General features: G+C 42.1%; 1 protein-coding gene across 2 annotated transcripts in view; it reads right to left on the bottom strand.

The window, feature by feature from the left end:
- Positions 1 to 8,457: 8,457 nt before the first annotated feature.
- The window catches only part of MAPKAPK3 (MAPK activated protein kinase 3), a 74,386-nt gene continuing 64,777 nt past the window's right edge, over positions 8,458 to 18,066 (bottom strand). For both annotated transcript variants that reach the window (XM_050957866.1, XM_050957865.1), the window contains exons 6-11: positions 17,366 to 17,492; positions 15,766 to 15,841; positions 15,405 to 15,529; positions 13,837 to 13,922; positions 11,229 to 11,309; positions 8,458 to 10,299 (exon numbers count right to left, since the gene is read on the bottom strand). In XM_050957866.1, the coding sequence (XP_050813823.1) occupies positions 10,141 to 10,299; positions 11,229 to 11,309; positions 13,837 to 13,922; positions 15,405 to 15,529; positions 15,766 to 15,841; positions 17,366 to 17,492 (654 nt within the window). In that variant the 3' untranslated portion in view covers positions 8,458 to 10,140. The remainder of the gene's footprint in view (positions 10,300 to 11,228; positions 11,310 to 13,836; positions 13,923 to 15,404; positions 15,530 to 15,765; positions 15,842 to 17,365; positions 17,493 to 18,066) is intronic.

Raw genomic sequence — 18,066 nt, 5'->3', positions numbered from 1 at the left:
CTACACTATGGGATTATTCCGATTTTACATAAACCGGTTTTGTAAAACAGATTGTATAAAGTTGAGTGCACGCGGCCACACTAAGCACATTAATTCGGTGGTGTGCATCCATGGTCCGAGGCTAGCGTCTATTTCCGGAGCGTTGTGCTGTGGGTAGCTATTCCGTAGCTATCTCATAGTTCCCGCAGTCTCCCCCGCCCCTTGGAATTCTGGGTTGAGATTCCAGTGCCTGATGGGGCAAAAATCATTGTCGTGGGTGGTTCTGGGTAAATGTCGTCACTCATTCCTTCCTCTGGGAAAACAACAGCAGATAATCATTTCGCGCCCTTTTTCCCTGATTGCCTTGGCAGATGCCATAGCATGGCAACCATGGAGCCCGTTCAGCTTTTTTTTTTTTTTACTGTCGCCGTATGTGTACTGGATGCCGCTGACAGAGGCGTTACTGCAGCACTGCACAGCAGCATTCATTTGCTTTTGCATGATAGCAGAGATGGTTATCAGTTGTTCTGTACCGTCTGATGCCATTGTAAATTGGCAATAAGATGACGGTTATCTGTCATTCTGTACTGTCTGCTGCTATCATGGGTGCCCCTGGCTGAGGTCGGCCGGGGGTCAAAGGCAAAAATGGGAATGACTCCCCGAGTCAATCTCTCCTTTATGGTATCTAAAAATAGAGTCAGTCCTGCCTAGAATATGGGGCAAGTGTACTAGAGAACCAGTGTATCAGAGAGCACAGCTGCTTCATGTCAGATCCCGCAGAAATGACGAGCTGCATGCCATTCATGGGGGTTGCCCCTGCAACAACCCCACCCGTTGCTTCCCTCCTCCCCAACCTTCCTGGGCTACTGTGGCAGTTTCCCCCCCATTTGTGTCATGAAATTATAAAGAATGCAGGAATAAGAAACAGTGACTTGTTAGTGAGATAAAATGAGGGGGAGGCAGCCTCCTGGTGCTATGACAGTCCAGGCAGAACATTAAGCGGTGTGGGGGAGAGGAGCCCAGCGTCCCACTGCTATGATAGTTTTATCAGTACAGAATCTTTTCTTTACACAGGAAAGGGAGGGGGCTGATGGAGCTCAGCCCCCAGTTGCTATGATGAGGACGGTTACCAGCCATTCTGTACCATCTACTGGGAATGACCGGGAATCATTCCTATTTTTACCCAGGTGCCCCCGGCCAGCCTCACCTGAGGCCAGCACTCATGGGCTGATGGTGACGATGGATCGCAGTCATATTGTACCGTCTGCCACAGGAGAGGGGAGAAAAGAGAATACTGCTCTTCACTGCTGCAGCATCGCGTCTACCACCAGCATTCAGTAGACATAGGGTGACATTGAAAAAAGTCAAGAAACAATTTCTTTCCCTTTCTTTCACGTGGTGGGGGAAGGGAGTAAATTGACGAGCTATACCCTGAACCATGCCAGACAATGTGTTTGAACCTACAGGCACTGGGAGCACAGCTAAGAATGCAAATAGTTTTCGGAGACTGCTGGGGACTGTAGGATAACTGGAGTCCTCAGTACCGCCTCCCTCCCTCCATGAGCGTCCATTTGATTCTTTGGCTTTCCATTACGCTTGTCACGCAGCACTGTGTAGCCTGGAGATTTTTTTCAAATGCTTTGGCATTTCATCTTCTGTAACGGAGCTCTGATAGAACAGATTTGTCTCCCCACACAGCGATCAGATCCAGTATCTCCCGTACAGTCCATGCTGGAGCTCTTTTTGGATTTGGGACTGCATCGCCACCCGTGCTGATCAGAGCTCCACGTTGGGCAAACAGGAAATGTAATTCAAAAGTTCGCGGGGCTTTTCCTGTTTACCTGGCCATTGCATCCGAGTTCAGATTGCTGTCCAGAGCGGTCACAGTGGTGCACTGTGGGATACCGCCCGGAGGCCAATACCGTCGATTTGCGGCCACACTAACCCTAATCTGATATGGTAATACCGATTTTAGTGCTACTCCTCTCGTTGGGGAAGAGTACAGAAACCGATTTAAAGAGCCCTTTATAGCGATATAAAGGGCCTCATAGTGTGGATGGGTGAGCCGTTAAATCGGTTTAACGCTGCTAAAATCGGTTTAAACGCGTAGTGTAGACCAGGCCTCAGCCAGACACAAGAAAGTCTCACAGAAGGAAACTTCCCCAAAGAACAATAGTTCTTCATAATACAACTGCCCCTATAATCTTCCTCCACTGATATGTTTATATGTTTATACTTTTGGATTTGGAAGTGGTTAGTACAGGTAGATTCCAAACTCTTGAGGAATGCTGAGTGCATGAATGCAAGGTGGGTGTCAAGGTGTCACCCCTCACTTTGAACTTTAGTGTACAGATGTGGGGACCTGCATGAGATAACTCCTAAGCTTATTTACCAGCTTAGATCTAGTAGCTGCCACCGTCAAATAGTTTAAACACACATTTATGGGAGAGTCATTTGGAAACTCTGTCTTCCCCCCAAATATTTCCCCCGTCTTTATCCCCCTTTTCCTGGCAGGATTGAGACTGATTCACCTCCCACCAATTCCTGGTGAGCCCAGATCCAAAAAACCCCTTGGATCTTAAAACAAGGAAAAATCAATCAGGTTCTTAGGAGACTTTTAACTAAAGAAAAAGGGTTAAAGGGATACTTCTGTGAGATTAGCATGCCAGCCACTCTCACAGACATCAGATTTAAAACACAGAGAATGTCCCTCTGGGCAAAAACCTTAGTTACACAAAGAAACCCAATTTGATTCTCCCTCTATGCAAAACAAAGTCACAAAAGAAAATAAACATAATCTAATACATTCCTTCTCTAAACACTTACTACTTTTAAGAAATGCTAGATGGCTGATTCCTGGATCCTTCACTCCAGCACAAACTTTTCTGAACAGACAAGACTGATTTCCCTGCTCCCTCTTTAAAACCATCTTGTTCCCCCATTGGTTCCTCTGGTCAGGTGTCAGCTAGGCTATGTGAACTTCTTAACCCTTTACAGGTAAAAGAAAAATTAACCTTCGACTGTCTTATTATGACAGTGAGCATGTAATTGCTTGAATGGATCTAAAAGTTCTCTGCTTCTGAAAGTTGCTGGTCAGGTTTGGAAATAAGGTTAGATGTATTCATTCAGAACATTTCTGCTGGAGAGGAGTTTATAATATCACTTGTCAGGATAGGGATGTACTCACATGTGTGCAGGGGTCTTATTCCATTAGCAAGGTGTGCATGTATAGAGCATTGCACATAGTAAATTAGGATTTTGCCTGATGAGGTTCTTCAGGACTCAGGGTACTATTTCTTGTGAGGGAAATTGTTTAATCAGATCCCTAGCTACCTTCCAGGAGGCCAGTATTCCAGTGGTTATTACATCTCCATTTTCTAAATCCTCAATCTTGTTCCTCAAGACAGATACCATTTAAAGAAATTATAACTATGCCACATAAGGATGACCATAGAACCCATGTTAACCTCCACTTGCTTGAGTCTTGAACCTTGACTTCCAAATTTCTTGCTTAATTGTCCAGAGGTATGGATATATTTAGATCCTAGGGGGAGCATTCACAGGATGACCAAGCCAGTCAGCTGTAATTGTGTAGCTCTAGGCCTTTGCACTAAAACAAAATAAATAAAGCATATCTGGGGTACAGCACAGAACTCATGACACTAGACAGTTTTCAATTCTCACTCCCTTTTCATTATGATGTGTTTCTTTCTTAATAGCCCACTGTATAAGAAAATCTCATTATTAAGGCTGCATTTCATTCACAGAAAATGCTTTTATTTCTAATGAAAAACATTTCATCAAATTTATTTAATAGCTAAGACTGACTTTACATTTTCAACTGGAATGTTTCAGTACATTTGCTCCTTTGCCTAAGCACTATCCTCCATGGCTTTTTACCTACAGGCACTTCTTCCTACTAGATTTTCCCACTGACCTCCTTCCCTGGGGACTTCCACAGGGACTTCTCAACTTCTTATAGTCCCTACCTCAGGGCTTTCCACAGGAGCTTGACCTATTCCTTGCAGATCTCTCCAGCCTACCTTCCCCAGCCCTCCCTAGAGAGAGGAAACTCCCCTTGTAGCTCTCTCTGGGATCTCCTTCCTCTGAGTTTTCCTCTTTCAGCATGTAGTTTTCCCTGTCTCTGTATGTAGGCCTCCCTGACCCTTTCACAGTTAGGGTCACTAATGGTAATTAAGTCATCAGAGCAGGATCAGCTGGGGGTTAACTAATAGGTCACAGGCAAGCTTGAGCCTGATTTCCCTTAACAGGACAGATACCCTGTGATGGTTCTTCTTCAAGCAGCTTAAACAAGGAGCCTACCCTGCAGATCAGACCACTAAAAATAGCAAGGTGAGGAGAGAGAGAACAAGAGTTTAGGAGAAAGAGGACCCTTGTTCTGATCAGAGGGAAAAAGTATGGTTTTTTTTTTTTTGAGGGAGTTAGGTCCACTTTCTAAGTGCATAATTATTCTTTTCCTTTCTCTCTTTACCCCACTTTAGTTTGTAGATAGTCTGAAAAAGCAGTAATGAATGAACAGGGGTTGGTAGGTAGGGGAGATATCAGTGGCAGCAAGTTCATAGAGATTTTAGCAAAAAAGGGGCAGGAGTTGATCTGGCTCTTAATATGAACGGGGAATTCACAGAGTTAGGGAATGGTGTGTGTATGTGGGGGAGTGATGGGGCAATGCTTCCTTTCATCTGTGAAAAAATACAGGTGGGTATCCAGCATATGATGGTGTCTGGGAAACCAGGACACAGGGAGGCTTTACATGATGGAATTGCAATTGCCAAAGTGAAAGGAGACAAAAGCATGGGAAGGAAGATGCAGAGACAAAGATGAAACAAACCTATATTGCAGGGAAGGGAGGCAGATTGCAGGTCTGAGTCTGGAAGAAAAGTAGAAGAGGTGATGTACAGTTTGAGAATGAACCTCTCAGTTCAAGAATTAATTCTTCTCCCAGTGGCGGCAGGAAAATTTCCTGGGGCTAGTTTAATTGTGGGTGTATGTGTGTGAAAGCAGCAGCCCCCTAACAGATGTTTCAAAACATTGCAAAAAATGTTTTCACAAATGTACCTCCAAGACCACCAACTCCCCATCCCACCAAATACTCCTCTTCTCAAAAAGGCTCACAATCAGAACTTGGTCATATAGTGGCCAAAAAAACCCAAGTTAATTGAAATGAGAACAGGAAATTAGATCAAACTGTGTATGTAGCACCCTACTTTTTCACAAGTTCAGGCAAATCAGGAGCTGCAATATAAAGGGGCTTCCAAACCCCAGTCAATTAAGAGTTAAGACATGCAGTCCCAAGACTGCATGCTGTGTTTTCTCAATTAGAAGACACAGCAGTAGAACAATGGCTTACAATTAAAATTAGTTTTGAAATGTAGTGTGTCAGAAAAGGTTCATCAGAATGTACATTTGATCAAAGACAAGGAGGTAGTCAGATGTGTAATATAGGCAGAGAAAAGCTGGTGGAGGGAATTACTATATCTGTGTGTGAGAGAGTGCACGCATGAGAGGGAGAGAGATGGGCTAGAGACATGCACAAGGGAAGTGGCAGCCCATAAGCAATCATTAAAAGAAATGGGCAGGGAATTGTGCATACAGTTTCTTATTCAGCTTCTGCCTAAAAGGTTCCCGCCCCTCTTTTAATCTGTGTTTTCTTTGCAGCCTGTCCTATTGGCCATTCACTTCTCTTCCTGGCTGTGTCACCTCATCCATGTGCCTGATGAATATGCAAATAAATCAGTTTGATAATAGTCTATCCTCTTTAAAAACAAGCAATACATTTGGACTCCCAAGCAGTATGTTCTAAAGAAGCTATTATACCAAGTGGGAGGACTGCATGGGAGTGAAGGTAGGGTTCATGGAAGATCCAAGTACCATAGCTAATAATCGGAGCACTTTACGATGTGTGAGTGTGTTGTGATGGTTATTTTGTATAACTGAGCTAAAGACCGCAAGGGAAAGGTCTTCTATGAAACATGAGAATCCATAGAATACAGAGCACTATTCACGCCTTATCTTGCAAACCTCTTCCATGGCAGAGTAACCTGCATTAAGGTAGGCACTCCAAAAAAAAAAAAAAATCACTGCGCTTTGAACAATTGCAACATTTCAGTATCATTACAAAAATCTTTAGGGTGTGGATGTTATCCATTAAAAGCAATTTTGTTTTACTTTGTTCTATGTTAATACCATCCTTGCTTCTTACTGATGTTGAGACTTACCACTTTTTAATGCTGTAACAAGTGCAATGATGCCAAAGGACCAGCAGGTAGCTCCACATCCACAAAAAAACCTTTTGAAATTTAAAAGCCTTCATTTTCCAAGGCTTTGTCTAATCTACATTTTTAGCCATGTGACGGGGGGGGGGGGGAAGGAAAGGTTACAACATAATTATCCCCAGATTCAGTTACAAAACACTTGCATATTTCAGTGAGGATGGCACATTAACCACATGCTCAAGCCCTGCTGAAATTTTTGATGTATCTAAGGCTTTGGTGTGGCTCAGTAACAAGGTTAAAACAAAGCTTGTTTATATTGTAAATGGAACCAGATTGTGTAATAACCATGTTGTAGCCAGTTTCCCCTACATGGCTGAAGTTGTAGCACATTTGGGCTTGAAGGCTTGACATATATTACATGGCATTTACCTCACATGTTCCTCTGTCCCTCATTAAAAGACGTTAAGCAGAAATATGCCCTCATGCCCCCTCTCCCGATTTTCACACTGTACTTTGGAGATCTTCCTGGGGTTGCCCCTTGTGGATTGACTTAGTCCATTCCTAGATGTCACAGTACAACAGAATGTGATGGCAGTAGTCAGAAAAATAATATGTCACAGCTTCCACTGTCCAGGGACTGGAATTTGAGTACCTGAGGGCCTGACTCACCAATTTGTCACTCCAGTTTTCCAGTGGCGTAACTCCATTGATTTTGAGGAAATTACACTGCTGTAAACGTGGGGTAATGTGGTGATGAATTGGGCCCTTAGTATATTTTGGAGTTCTCCATCAGAAATGACCAATGCTTAAGCACATCCCTTAAAACAGTGGCTCTCAACCATTCCAGACTACTGTACCCCTTCCTTGAAGGAGTCTGATTTGTCTTGCACACCCTCAAGTTTCACCTTACTTAAAAACTACTTGCTTACAAAATCAGACAAACATACAAAAGTGTCACAGCACACTATTTCTGAAAAATTGCTTATGTTCTCATTTTATACAATTATAAAATCAATTGGAATACAAATATTGTACTTATTTTAGTGTACAGTATATAGAGCAGTATAAACAAGTCATTGTATGAAATTTTAGTTTGTACTGACTTCATTAGTGCTTTTTATGTAGCCAGTTATAAAACTAGGCAAATATCTAGATGAGTCGATGTACCCCTGGAAGACCTCTGCATACCTGCAGTATTACATGTACCCCTGGTTGAGAACCACTGCCTTAATGCGCTCCAGACTGCTTGAACTGACAAGTTAAGAAAAAACATGAGCCATTGTTTTGCAGGAGACCAACGGCTCAGACTTTTAACCTTTTAGATAATGGGAAACCCACTGCAGAGGATGAACAACACTGGGACCACGATGGCTGTCATATTTCTATATAATCAAAAACAGGCAGATTATTAGAAACACATCCTTTGCACTCCTTGCCCTACTAGCTGGGATATTGGAGAACAAATTCCAACTTGAAGAGGTGTACAACTCAGATGGCTGGTATGATGTGGTAGCTTACCCTCTGAAAACAGATGAACTCTTGGGAGGAAGGATGGATGGTCTTGTAGTAAAGGCACTAAATTGGGACTAAGGAGATCAGTTCCTAGCTCTAACACACACCCTCATCCATGTGACCATGGGCATGTCACTTAATCACTCTCTGCCTTATTATCCCTATTTTAGAGATAGGGGAGTAATGTTTCTCCCTCATACCAGAGCCTAAAGGATAAATCAATTAATGTGAGATACACTATGGTCATGGGAGTAGCTAGATTGATAACATGAAATAACCCTTCAGTGCTTTCATTTACACAGAGATTTATATTTTAAAAACAAAGCTTTGCAAGCAAAAAGATGTTCAGATATGCTGGCCAGCCTTTGAGTGCAGGTGATATTTTTCCTTTTTAAACTTTTCCTTTCCTGCCAAAATCCTCAAAGATGACTGTACCTGGTACTGTATCCAGGGCCGGCTCCAGAGTTTTTGCTGCCCCAAATGATGGGGTGGGGCGGGGGAAGCCAAGATTGGAGCTTTACCGCTGCCACTTCACCTTTTTGCAGCAATTCGGTGGCAGGTCCTTCCCTCTGAGAGGGACTGAGGGACACGCTGCTGAAGAGCTGGACGTGCTGCCCCTTTCCGTTGGCCACCCCAAGCACCTGCTTGCTGCGCTGGTGCCTAGAGCCGGCCCTGACTGTATCATGAAACCACACATTTCAATGAAAACAGGGACTACTGTAGTGCTGGAAATGCTGGAACATCATGATTTATTAAAATGATTTTGTAAAATCCTGAGATTACACAAAAAAAAGTGGATGGTTTGTAGGGATAGCCAGTGCTTCCTATATGGGAGCACAGCCCATCTGTAAGGTCAAAGCATCAAGCAAATCTTCAGTGGAGAGGTAAAAGTTCAGTGTGGCTTTCAGATAGATTGGAAGATCCAGACCCTGTTTGGCATGATTGCTTTGCTTCCTATACACTGTTGTCCTCTTGTCTGACCCTTTCAGGCCCTCATTTCCCATGTTACAATGTGTTTATTTTCACCAATGGAAGCACTTAATTTCACATTAAAAACTCTCAACATTCTTGATGATATTTTCCTTGCCTCAAATAAAACCCGTAATGAAGTAAGAGGAAACAATCTGAACATAAAGTAGAAGAACAAATTAACAAACCACAGCTAGAATATCATAAAACAGAAGTTTGAGTTAGGAAAAAAAGACAATGGGTGCATATCCATATTGGGACTCTGGATCCAGCAGTATTGCTGACATAGGTTTACACTTGCTAGTGTCAGAATGGGTCAAGATACTCCCCAAGGTTTAAAGTTTGCTTGTTAAAGCACAGCACGTAAAACCTAACAGAAATAAGCACCTTACATCAGGCATAAGACCTGCATGTAATATACTGGATGAAGTCAGCCAATGGGATTTCCTACAGAGAACAACACTTTCCATTTCTTTGTGGACTTCAGACGCCTCTCTTTAGAGCAGAGGTGTGTATATGATAGTTATCCAGGTGTGTTCACTGAAGGTTCACAGACTCAGAAGGATTAATGACATGTTCTGAGTCCTAATTAAAAACAAACAGCTTTATGTAAAATATTGCCATGGATTTTAAAAACAAAAACAAAAAACGCAAGAGAGGGATATGCCAATAGAACAGACACGGCATCATTGTAACTGTAGAAAATGAACAAACTACTGAATTAGAAAAGTACTACAAAACCTGAATTTCACATAAGACTAAGGATCTGTGTAAATAAGGAAATGCAAGAAGAAACCCTTATTCCATCCATTAGCTGCACAGGAAGGTTTTCCCAAACCAAGGACAGTGGTTCCCTGTTCAGCTGATAATGTGCAGCTGTAGGAGTTAAACCTGAAAAACACTCACTGTTCTAACCAATGCTAGCATGAGCTGCGATTCAGATGCGCCAGCAACACCAAGAGTTGACACTGTGCTGCTTGTGTGAAGAAGGCAGTGATGTTTCACTCCATTCCCCGTGCCTGAACTCTTGAACCTCTCCTACCAGAACACTTTGGTCTTCCCCTCCACAAGCTTAAAATCACAGTAGAAGTCACTCTCACAGGCTGTAGTTAAAACCTTTGTGCATCAGTATCTTAAGACTTGATCTCCTGTACCCTCTGCTGACCCAAAACAGCTAAAGCTGTGTCAAAATTCCACAATTTCTGGTACTGCTAGGTACCCCTGGCAAAATGCAAAAATCATATGACAAGAACAAATCCCCCTTGAAAAGCAAAGCCCAGAAAAAGTTCTAGAATGATGTAATCTTTAACACTCCCCCCCCTTTTGCAGGCCAGGTTCCTCTTTTTGTCAGGCCAGCCCCTTTGTGGTATAGGGTGAGCTGACTGTTCATTTTTATTTGTTCCTTTTAATTTTAACCCTCAAGTCCTCAGCCTCCTCTCCTTTATTCTCATTGGTTGTTACATCCTGGGGCTGCGGAGGAGGTGCCTGCCTGTTTCTGTTTCTTGCGGCGTTTGTTGAGGAGGCGGTTGTTGGATGTTTTCAAGTCTTTGATTTTCACTTGGTCGTAGTCCACTCTCATGGTAGCCAAAGCACTTGTCATCTCTTCCTGAAACGACATCGAACAATTGTGAAACTCAGACATAGGCAAGACAGCCATTCCCATCCTACTGATGAGTGACTGTCTGACAGAATGGAGCCCTCTTGTACCTTATATTATAATCAATGATAAATTAGACCTTTCTGTTGCCTGGGAGAGTTATCACCTGCTAACAAGGTAAGGGAGCAAAAATCTTACTCTCACTCAATATAGGCTGCCTATGTGAGTGTCAATGAATTTTGCAAACAGAAAATAGTTCAAATTTACAAGAGAATGCACCAGACTAGTGGTCAAGTGATCAGAGAACATCCAAGAGGCCTGAACAAAATACATACAATCAAATAGAGACATGGGACTGAAAAATCATAAATGAAACTATCATCTCAATCCCTTTAATGACATTTTATGAGAGCCTTGGCCTTGCCTTAACTCATTTCGCAGACAAAACTCCGTCTTAATGTAGTTTAAAAGTTAAGAGAACGTATGACTAATTTAGGTTAAAATACATTACAGGGATGTTGCAATTGTCCCAAACTCAAACATTATAAAATACAGTTAACCTTAAAAGAAATGCAAATATGTTAAGGTATGGAAACAGAGTTAGAGAATCCAAACAACCTTAAGTCTGCCCTATAATGACAATGTAATAACCATACAGTTGGGGTCAATGCACAACAGTGTTTGGAGTCCCAGATTAGATTAAAATGATTTTTTAAGAAGACAAATTAGATCTTTTTCACTCTTTTTCCTCGTGGTGTCTCAGGGCAGAGTTAAGGTTCTTTGGGTGCCCATAATGTGTATTTCCATACATTAACATGTTTGGATTTCTTTCATTCCAAGCAAAGAAAGGCCTCTCCATCCCTTCTCAAACCCCCGTTCTGGGAAGAATCTCCAATAACCACAAAACTAATAATTCATGCAGCTGTTCTTTGGCTGACCTTCACTTCATCCCAGTGGTCTTTATCTTCTTGCAGGACCCGTGCAGTATGAAGAGGGGTTGGCGGTACCACCATTGATTTCTAAGGAGAGAAATAAAACCAGAAAGAAGCATGAATGTATGTGAGGCAGAAGACCTATCTAAGCTACTAAATGGCCTCCTATTACCTTAGAATCTGAGTGCTCAACAATCAAATGCATTTATCCTGTAAGGTAGAGAAGTACTATTATCCCTCTAAAATATAACCAAGGCGAAGAGGATGTAGAAGCCACAGTCTGGAATTTCATTTGTTTTTTATTCTTTTCTAGGATTTTTTTAAACCATATATTGTGTATTCTTATTATATTTTGTTTTTAACAACTGTTCATTCATTAAGTATCCCATTCAAAGCAGTTCATTATTTTTCTTCTAGCATTTGTGATAGGGGAAATTTCATTCTGCACATATAGTACTACTGGCTATGATCTCATCAGACCTTAAATGTAGGGAGGGATACAGTAGTACTCCCATAGGAAACCTTTCAGGAAAAGTAAGGTCTGCGTGAATTGGCAGGTGGAAACACAATTGAAAGTTTGGAACAGGTGACTAGGAATTCAGTCACTTGAGCTCTATTCCCAGCTCTGCTCAGTATTTGCCGCAAATAACCAAGCTACTTTGTGCTTCAGTTTCCCCATCAGTAAAATGAGAACAAAGATACTGACCTCCTTTTGTAAAGCACTTTGATATCTACTGATGTAAAGTGCTATATATGAGTGAGAGTGTTATATACAAGTGAGGGATTATTATTCATCCAAATGTAAAATAGGTACACAATAACTCACAGGAAAAGGTTGGGAGGCTCAATTAATGGCTGAAAATAATTGAAATCCTTGGCTGAAAGGTGCTACAGAAGAGCAATGTATAGTTTTATTATCTTGAGTAAGTACACATTCAATGCCTCAACAACTGTTTTGCTTGAGATGCTCTTTCAGATAAGAATTAAGACTGAGGTCCGTGATCTCTTGTCAAGAAAGGTTTTGTAGATCTTTTTGGTAGAGTAGAGTTGTTAGCTCAATTTCCTTGCTGAATTCCAGCTGAGCAATGACATTTTGCCTGTCTACAGCTCACACTATAGATTCAGTTGGGCACAGAATTCTCCTGCTGTTGCATTCCATACCAAAGCAAGCTGCATTTCAGCAAAGGGTGAAGAGATCTCTGTACATTTATATTGTAGTAGTGCCTAAAGGCCACCCAGGTCAGGGTGCCATAAAATTAAATCCTGCTCTAGCTAATATGGCAAGAGGAAGCCAAAAGCATGGCTGATGCCTTCTCTGGAAAAAGTCTCCTGCTGACCAAGGCATGATTTGCTAAGGATAGGCTAGGGAGGAGGGAATGGAAAACTGGCACCATGGAGTGCATTTTAGTTTCTCTGAGCAGGAGCTGAGTGTGCCCCCACCCGCTGACAGTTAGTTTGCCAACTGCCACTTCCATACCAACTGACTGGAGGACAACATGCTCCTCCTAAATGACAAACCACATCCTCTTGCACATGAGATGCATGGGCTGCAATGATAATGCCCTCATCCATGCTTCAAACACAAAATGAGGACACCCAGCTGATTCACAGGGGGCTAATAAGGCTACATTCCTTCATGTTTGTAAAGGGCTTTGAGATCTTCAGATGAAAGGCATTGCAGAAGTGCAGACTTATCTTCAGCAATGAATACAATAAAATAAGACACAATATGAAGTTATGTTGTTGTTTGTGTTTCTTCCTCCTGGGGTGAGCATAGACAGGGAAGTTCCTTAGAACCGCCATCCCTGGGAGAAAGGATTGTGCACTGTAAGCATTCTGTTTCCTTTGGGTTTGTTTTCATGGGAGTGAGAACCAGGCTCTGTGTTAGGCATGAACACTGAAAATTTATAACATTCTCAGTGACATCTACAGAGCAGAGATCGCATCCTAAAAGCCATTGTGCTTGACTCATCCTGATAGCACCTTGGAACCCTAGCAGGAATTTGCTTCCTGCTTGAGATAATAAATATTACTTTATGAAATAGAGGCATCAGCTCAAATACTTGGGAGAAAAAAAAAACAAGTGACAAAGCAAGACTTGAACTGGTTTCCTCAACACCATCATGTATACCAGTCTCTGTTGTTTTCTCATAGAGTACAGTGCATAAATCCTTCCCCTTTCCCAGGCATCTATACCAAGGATGAGAATTCCCTTCGCGTGAGGCTCTGAATTCATATCAACATAGCTAAGTCTGGGACTTCTAATAATAGCTCTTCATAAGTTCTGCAACAATGAAGTACCATGGCTTTTTTTAAAGGGAGGAGGGTGGCGCATGCTACAGTCAGTAGCAACTCCTGGCTGAGAGTAGGTAGGGATGTACTTAGTTCTTGCTCACAAGAACTGTAAAGTGTGTCCTCTGGTACCACAGTGAGGAACTGTCTCTTTGCAGACAGGTGTCCTTTTACAGAGAGCACATTGGGTAGAGTATTTGCTAATTAACAATGAGTAATAACAACAACAATGCTCCCCCTTCCTGTGCCAGGCAGAGCAGCATTTCAGGCTCTGCAAGTAAGAATCTAGCCCTCTCCTTTGTAAAAATCACACAGGACTCACATTAATCCAAGGATGATTCATAAACTGAGAAATCGTCATTCTCTCAGTCGGGTCTGTCTTAAGCAAGTGACGAATCAGCTGCTTGGCTGAAAGACAAGGACCAACATAGCACACTGTATTCAGCTATATCCAGCACAATCTTCAGAACAAGAATTAAGAAGGGTAATGTATACAGCTCAAGACACCTAGCTGTGTCTACTCTCATGTTGAAAAGCAGAGGAGATGGGAGAGACAGAGAGAGAACATACGTACACGTACACACAAACACAGGAAAGGTAGTAGGAAGAGGAGACGAGGGTTAGGGATTTTATGAGCCAGTCTACACACTGAAACTAACCTGTTGCTGACTACAGGTGTCAGAAGTGGGTAACGCTGGACCAGTGTTGAAAACTATACACCTTGGCTGTTGTCTAAAAGAGGGTTTTCTGTAGCTCTACATCAACATAATATCTAAACCTTTAATGACCCTGGCATATACCAGACAAAATTGTTCTCAGCACTGTTGGCGTATCATTCTTTCTGTAATCAGTTTTGTCCCATCCATACTAGCAGTTAAACAGTTTTCAGCACTGGTTCAAGGGGACCCACTGCTGAATTTGGTTTGTAGAGAGGGCTGAATAGCTTCAAATTAGGAGGGAACTACCCTCAATCACATCCATATGAAAACAAGTTTTCCAAGTAAATTACTTCTCTCCACCTTCCTTTAGTATTTTAATAACTGCTGTCCTGGGAGAGGATAAGAACAGAATGTAGGGGAGAATGAGCATTCACCCAGGGACATACAACTGATGCATCGTCCTTCACATTAAATGTGCAGTGGCCCACTCCGCATGCACATCCGTGAGATCCCATAATGGGCAGCTGTACCACATCTCACAGTGTGACACAGTGATGATATCTGGTTTTCACTCAATAAGTAAAAATTAAAGGGTGTTATCACAGCATAACCCGCTTCTTTTCTAACAAGCCATCTTATCATTAGAAGTATGATCAGAAGCTGCTGAACTTATTTCCCTGACACATGGTTTGGCAAGTGAGAGTAGGTGGTCTAGGAAACTGGTGTAGTAACAGAGAATCAGAACCTTCCACTTCTAGCACACTGATTTTAATTCATCCAGGTCACCACTCAACAGCTGACTTTGGTCACTAGTTTAGCTGAAATAGATTGTTGACGTCAGTCTAATACCTGGATGATAAGTGTCCACATCGCAACATTTATTTTGAGAAGTTGGCAGTATCAATAAGGAGGCCAATGTCTGAGTTCTCCCCTGCAGCACACCTTCCACCACACTGTTACCTGTTCTATAGGTTAAGGTCTTCAGTTTCCAGGGATGTTTAACACCTCTCACCAGCACTAAGTGCCCTTTAATAAAAGTTTTCTGTTATTTACATTCCACACTGCTCAGGAAATGCATCAATCCCTAGCCCTTCCCTGTATCATTTTATAAAATCGTGATTTAAAGGACATCACAAAAGAAAGACTCCTTAGAAACAGTCTGAAATGTAAACACCATCTCACCAGCCAGTGTGTATGTGTGAGCAACAGAGACACAGGCTAGTTCAATTACCTTCTTCTGATACTTCAGACCACTCTGGATTGGGAAACCCATATTGCCCCATCCGAATTCTCCTTTTCATCCCTGGGGAAATGGCTTGTCCGGTGTTGGAGTAAAATGGAGGAAACCCACACAGGCTGTAAGAGAGGTGCATGGAATGGTTATAACGAGGAAATCTCCATATTCCTTTGTCCCATATAAAGTCATACAGCCTATGATTCTTCCAAAGATGGGATGAGTAAAATCCCAGTGACTAGTCCATTACTTAGTGCAATGGTATCTGGGATGGAGGTAGGCAAGACATATGGGTCGAGAGTCTGCTAATAGCTGGCCTACCCTTGTTTATTCATCTGTCCCTATATCTCATACTTACAGAATATATGTGATAACACCAAGAGACCACATGTCACATGATTTGTCATATTTCTCAGGACCAAGGACTTCCGGGGCTGAGGAAGGGAAAAATCAGAAACAGTTGATTCCCAGATATTTTCTTCACCTCTAAACAGCAAGTAGCAGTATAAAATGACAACAAAGATACGTTGCAGGAAAAAATAAACGATTGCTATCACTAGGTAATCTTTTCTATTTACAAACTGCTGTGTGATCTCTATGAAGCTCCAAATGTGTGGGTGTCAATCTGAAAAACTGCACAATTCCTCATTGGCAAATCTCTGCTCAGGAGAAATCCTGAGCTAAAGTAGCAGAGGGTGCTGCAGCTGAGGACTTTATGGGGAGCCAGGATTGGAATAACCAGGAGTGCATATTGCAGAGATTGGAACTGAAGTGCAGTGACAGAGCTATGTGGGGAAGTCTTGCACAGCACCTGCCTGGAATGTGGTTGGCTCCATTCAGAATTATTATACTCCACCGCATCTAATTCTTACAAAAGTACAAAAATGAGAAAAAAAGATATCAGGGGCTTGGGAGATGGGGAAAATTGTTTTTTTCTTAGGCGAAACAAATTGTTTTTAGGTTTGCTTAGCAAGAAAAAGGTTCTCTGAGTATATTAGCAATTCATGCTGGTTTATAGAGGTATGGAAAGGGAAAAGTCAGCCTGTTCATGTGCAAATATATAGGACATTAAAATATGTGGATATGAATTTCTTTAACATGTTAGTGTGCTGATCCTACGCATGGTGGGTACAGTCCAATGTTGTTTTCCTAGTGCTGTTTTTCTTTACATGGTTTCTGCCATGATCACTTGTGTTTTGCCCCACCCCCCATGAAGATACTTAACCCATTAAAAACATCAAATAGGCTTTCATCTGTATAGCAAAGGGGACCAGCTCTGCCAAAATAGTGAAGGCTTTTTATTATCCCTTCTCATCCCCAAAGAGGTGTTATGAGTGCAAACTGACTCAGCCATACAAAAGGGAGAGTGACTTTTCATCCTATCTTGAGGAAATCACTGTCCTAAAGATTGCAGTGGGTGTACCCTAGAATTAGTACAAGTACAGCATAATGAGACATTCAATACATTGGTACACACTGCTGGATGCAAGCAAGGCAATATTTCAGCCAAGACTAAATTTTGTTCTTGGATTACAAATTCTTGCATTTTTAAACTAGGAAAATGGACCTTTATAGTTGGAGGAATACTCAATCACCCTGTTTTCTCCCATCATGTTTTTATGCTGAGCAACGTTTTGCAAGAAAACATCCAATGGTTGTGAAGGCTGGGTTCAGATTATGGATTTAATCACATCAACCCACAGTGAAAAAGCCAACATTACTTCTGTGTAGCCAAGTTTGCCATTACGTTTTCTCTCTCCTTCCCACGCAGAAGGGCTTGAACTCTGTGTTGGGACTACGTTAGTGTCCAAGTATGACCTCAATTAAAATTCTGGGTTCCTCTTTTTCATCTCTGTGGGAGAGAAGAGGTGCCCTTCACAGCATGGGGAGCTTTCCTGAGGTCTCCAGGCTCACTGAGATGATTATACATGTGGAGGAGGGCCTCTCAGAAGACTCACCCACATAATAAGGAGTGTAACAGGGCGTCTGCAGTGCATTCTGTACAGTGGTCTCTTTGGCAAACCCAAAGTCTGTGAGCTTGAGTACTGCATTCTTTTCTTTGGATGTGTAAAGTAGGTTTTCAGGCTGCAATGGCACCAAGAGAAAAGGTAATTGCAACAACACAGAAGAAGGGTCTCAAAATAAATTCTACTGGGCTATACTCCTAAATTCATCCACATGGCCACCCATTAACAACCATGAACTGCTGTACTCTCTCTCCTCACTTCTGCACCCAGATTTAGGATCATTCCCCTTCCCCAGTAGGCAGGATCTTTGCCTAGAGCAGGCATCAAAATCTTTCCCAACCCAATAATCACAGAAAAATGGGCTCAGTCCTGCACCCACTGGAGTCAATGACAAAATTTCCATTGACTTCAATGGGTGTAGGACCATGCTTTCTATGAATTCCTCTTTAGAACATTACACTTTGGGGGATTATTCTTTCTGATCTACATGGCATCTAATCTGATTAAGATATCGGTCCATGCTTTGTGTTTCCATGAGGCATTCAGGCAGTAGGAGCTAAAAACCAGGGTACTGGTAACAACTCATTTTAAGAACCGGATCCATGGTCAGTGTCTGACACTACTCTATTAAAACCAGCACAAAGATACAGCTTTTCCCCCCAAACTGAACTAATTCTGTCCTTACAATCTGT

Source organism: Gopherus flavomarginatus, chromosome 6 (genome assembly GCF_025201925.1).
Source record: "Gopherus flavomarginatus isolate rGopFla2 chromosome 6, rGopFla2.mat.asm, whole genome shotgun sequence".
In the NCBI taxonomy this organism is placed as follows: Eukaryota; Metazoa; Chordata; order Testudines; family Testudinidae; genus Gopherus; species Gopherus flavomarginatus.
The sequence above is the reverse complement of the archived record's forward strand: the minus strand, read 5'-3'. Positions and strand labels throughout refer to the sequence as shown.